General features: G+C 38.5%; 1 protein-coding gene across 4 annotated transcripts in view; it reads right to left on the reverse strand.

The window, feature by feature from the left end:
* The window catches only part of C4H1orf141 (chromosome 4 C1orf141 homolog), a 54,240-nt gene that overhangs the window by 22,893 nt on the left and 27,610 nt on the right, over nucleotides 1-3,737 (reverse strand). For all 4 annotated transcript variants that reach the window (XM_021160293.1, XM_029475866.1, XM_029475867.1 and 1 more), the window contains one exon: nucleotides 1,870-1,934. In XM_021160293.1, coding sequence (XP_021015952.1) covers nucleotides 1,870-1,934 — 65 coding nt within the window. The remainder of the gene's footprint in view (nucleotides 1-1,869; nucleotides 1,935-3,737) is intronic.

A 3,737-nucleotide genomic window follows, 5' to 3' on the forward strand; every position in this document is an offset into this window, starting at 1 on the left:
AGAGAGAGAGAGAGAGAGAGAGAGAGAGAGAGAATTTAGAAAAGAGGGGAGAGGTAGGATTCAAACCTTTTTTCAAGGATTTCTAGTAAGCAGAGATAATAGGACACAGGGTCCCAGAGAGAGGGTTAGTGTGAGCAGACACAAGTTATTAATCTTGTTCTTATTCATGGCCTTTGCAAATAATGCTTTTGAAACTTGGAGAAAATTTCCTAATGTATTCGATCAACTTCTTTGTAAAAGTCAGATCCCAGTTGAAACGCCTCCTTATTAAACCTTTATGCCATGTGCACATCTGGTGCTTTAGTTAAGAACACAACGTTTTCCTGACACGAGCTTATCTATGTCCTTCCAGGGGTGGTAACAACATCTATGGCTGTAGTCTCTGGTGCCTAGCTCATAACAAGCCTTTGATAACTATACATTAGATGAATCTGTGAGTGGTCATAATTTGGTAAAGAAACCTTTAGATAGGGGCAAAGGACTACATGGACACTGGGTAGAATTAGAGAAAATAGAGGTGAAAAAAATGAATGAGTAAAGATTTTGAGTTTCATACAGTAGACTCAAGAAAGTTTGAAAGTTTTTGTGCCACAGTAAGTTAAGAGTCCCTTTAAGTCTCTTTCCAGGAGGGAACGTTTGCCATTCACCAATGCAGGCAAAAGCATCATTTCTGGTGCCACTGGTGTGAAGTGGCCTGGGCATTGGAAATGCAGCTTCTCTGAAGTAGGCTAGTTTGTCTATAACTGAAAGGCTGGTGGCTTAGACAATGAGTGCCAGTTTATCATCATGAAAAACCACTCTTATTATTTTTTACTTTTGTGCGCACCAAGTTTAGAGAAGCACTACTTTCTGCCAACCACATATATAATAAAGTCATTACCTCTTTTCCAGTTTTCAAAAAAAAAAAAAAAAAGAAAAAGAAAAAGAAAAAGAAAAGAAAAGAAAAGAAAAGAAAGAAAAGAAAAGAAAAGAAAAGAAAAGAAGTATGAAACAAAACTAATAGGCTTGGGGGAATAGCTCAGTGGTTGAAGACCTGCTTAGAACACATGAGACCCTAGGCTCAATCCCCAGTACCGCCTCCCAAAAAGATAAAAAATAGTTACTAATGATCGTCATTAAGCATGTGCAGCTTCAGGGCTAGAGAGATTGCTCAGCAGTTAAGAGCACTCACTGTTCTTCTGAAGTTCCTGAGTTCAAATCCCATCAACCACGTGGTGATTGGCAACCATCCATAATGAGATCTGATGCCCTCTTCTGGAGTGTCTGAAGACAGCTACAGTGTACTTACTTACAGATACATAAATTAATAAATCTTTAAAAAAAGCAAGTATAGCTCCCTGCTTCTTTCTCCATGTCAGTAATAATCAGTTAATAGCAAATCAATATGCATGTAAAAGACTCTATAGTAGCTTACCCTCACATAGTTTCTTACCTCTCTAGTGCCCTAGGTATGACCTGCTGAATGGTGGCCAGGTATCTGCCCAATGTCTGAGACAGAGAGGTTTCAGAATGTAACAGGAGCCCTTCAGTGAATGTTGGATTGTGACCTATTCTTGGTACTTACCATAACTGTATAATCTAACCCTAGCTCAAAAAAAATTTCTGAGCTGTACATGAAAAGATGAACAAGTTCATGTGTTTATAGTATAAATTTAAGAAATGTTTAAAGTAGATGTCCGCAGCTTTATCTTATGCATCATTTAATGTTGTCTTCATATATAAGATTTTATGACTATCAGATGAAATTGCTTGTCATCCTTACATGTTTGGATTCTAAACACCACTTGAGTTGTGATACACAGAGACATGAAGTTATTGAACTAGCTTAAATAACTGTTAAATAGTCACAGATATGTAACTTACACTCACCTCATCTTTATCCTGAAGATAACGAAGACATACAGGTCTTGATTTTAAATTTTCTTCTTTGTGGTCTAAGGAAATCCAAACACGCACAAGATGATTTTTAAAAAACTGCTTTTAGTTTCTCTACTACTAGTAAAATTTTTTTAGCTGTGTACTTTAATCATCCCTTTTGCTTATGTATGCAATGTTTTTACATTTGTAGAGAGAAATCTATTCCAAAATGACTCCCTTGAATCTTTTCATCACATTTATTTGTTTTTGTATATGTGCATGTGTGTGGGTGCATGTATGAAAGAGAACATAGATGTACTTCAGGGTACAACCTGTGAGAGTCTGTTTTCTTCTAACATGTGGATCCCAGGGATTGAACTCAGGTCATCAGGTTTGGTGGCAATCATCTTTACTAGCTGAGCCCTCTCACCAGCCTTTGAAATTATTTACTTTAATTCTGGTGTCTGAAATAATAGGATATAATTTTCAAATACTTACACAATTTTATTTTCTTGGAAAAGGAATTTCTAAATAAATTAGAAACATATATGTTATTCAAAATATTCCCCCCCCCCTTTGTGTAGCCCTGGCTGTCCTGGAACTTACTCTGTAGACCAGGCTGGCCTCGAACTCAGAAATCCGCCTGCCTCTGCTTTCCAAGTGCTGGGATTAAAGGTGTGGGCCACCACTGCCTAGCTCAAAATATTCTTTAGGTTATAAAAATAATCTGAAGTAATCCTTGGAGTAATATTCTCCTCATCCTGCATTTCCCTTTTCCTAACTATAGATGCTATTCATTTAGATTATTTTAGAATAGATCTTCTTAATATAAGCATAGTTTATGTGACAAATATCCTATCCTTAGATTTAGATAACCTGGTACTTGAACCAGACACATTTATGTGAGTTATGTTGTCTTGAAAAGTTAACCTTGCTGACCTTTCTACCCCATCTGTTAGTTTCAAATATTAGTAATTCCCATACATGGAAGCTTTGATGGCTGAATAATTCATATCTCAAACAACATGGAACCCGATATTTATTCAGTTAATGTATAGTAGGCACTGGTGCTGGGCTCTGAACTGGGATCACTCTCTAGTAATACACTCATTTTAGTTGATAACACAGAAAACCAACAGAAAGCCCTAAAGAGTGAATGCAGTGTGAATGTATCTAGGCAGAGAGGAAATCTAGAAGTTGTGCTGAGGGGAGGCTGGGGACGAGGTAGTTTAAGAATCAGTGAGTGATGATGCCCAACCTATTGGCAGAGTTCAGAACATTCAGTGTCTTTGTATTCCATAGTAAGGGTTTGGGGATAAGATGCCAGTGAAGAGGCTTCAGGATGGGATGCTAACCACCCTTTCAAAGAACACTAAGATGGCCCAAAAGCAAATAGGTTAGAAACCTCTGCTAGCATCGTGGAGGGTCAGGCAGTTAGCAATAGCTCCCTTTGGGAAAGTAACTAAAATGTTAGGGTGAAACACTGTTACGACAAAAATTTCCAGGTCTTTTATGAATAAACTTTGTTCTTTGACAATTTCATGAGTGTGAGGAGCAAGCCAGTAAGCAGAATTCCTCCATGACCTCTGCCTTAGTCCCTGCTGTAAGGTTCCCGCTTGAATTCCTGCCCTGACTTTTCTCCGTGATAGCCTGTGACAGGGAAGGACAAGACAAATGAACACTTTTATCCATGCATTAGCCACTTTCCTGTTGCTCTGATAAAACACCAAGACGAAGGCAAAGCAACTTATAGATAAAAAACTTTACTTGGGCTTTACAGTTCCAGAGGGATAAGAATACATGATGCCCCCGCCAGCTACCCACGACCCCCGCCGCAGGATTTTGGGACTGCTGGTGAGTGGAACACAGCTTCTGCTCCA

The sequence above is a fragment of the Mus caroli genome, chromosome 4 (genome assembly GCF_900094665.2).
Source record: "Mus caroli chromosome 4, CAROLI_EIJ_v1.1, whole genome shotgun sequence".
Taxonomy (NCBI): Eukaryota; Metazoa; Chordata; class Mammalia; order Rodentia; family Muridae; genus Mus; species Mus caroli.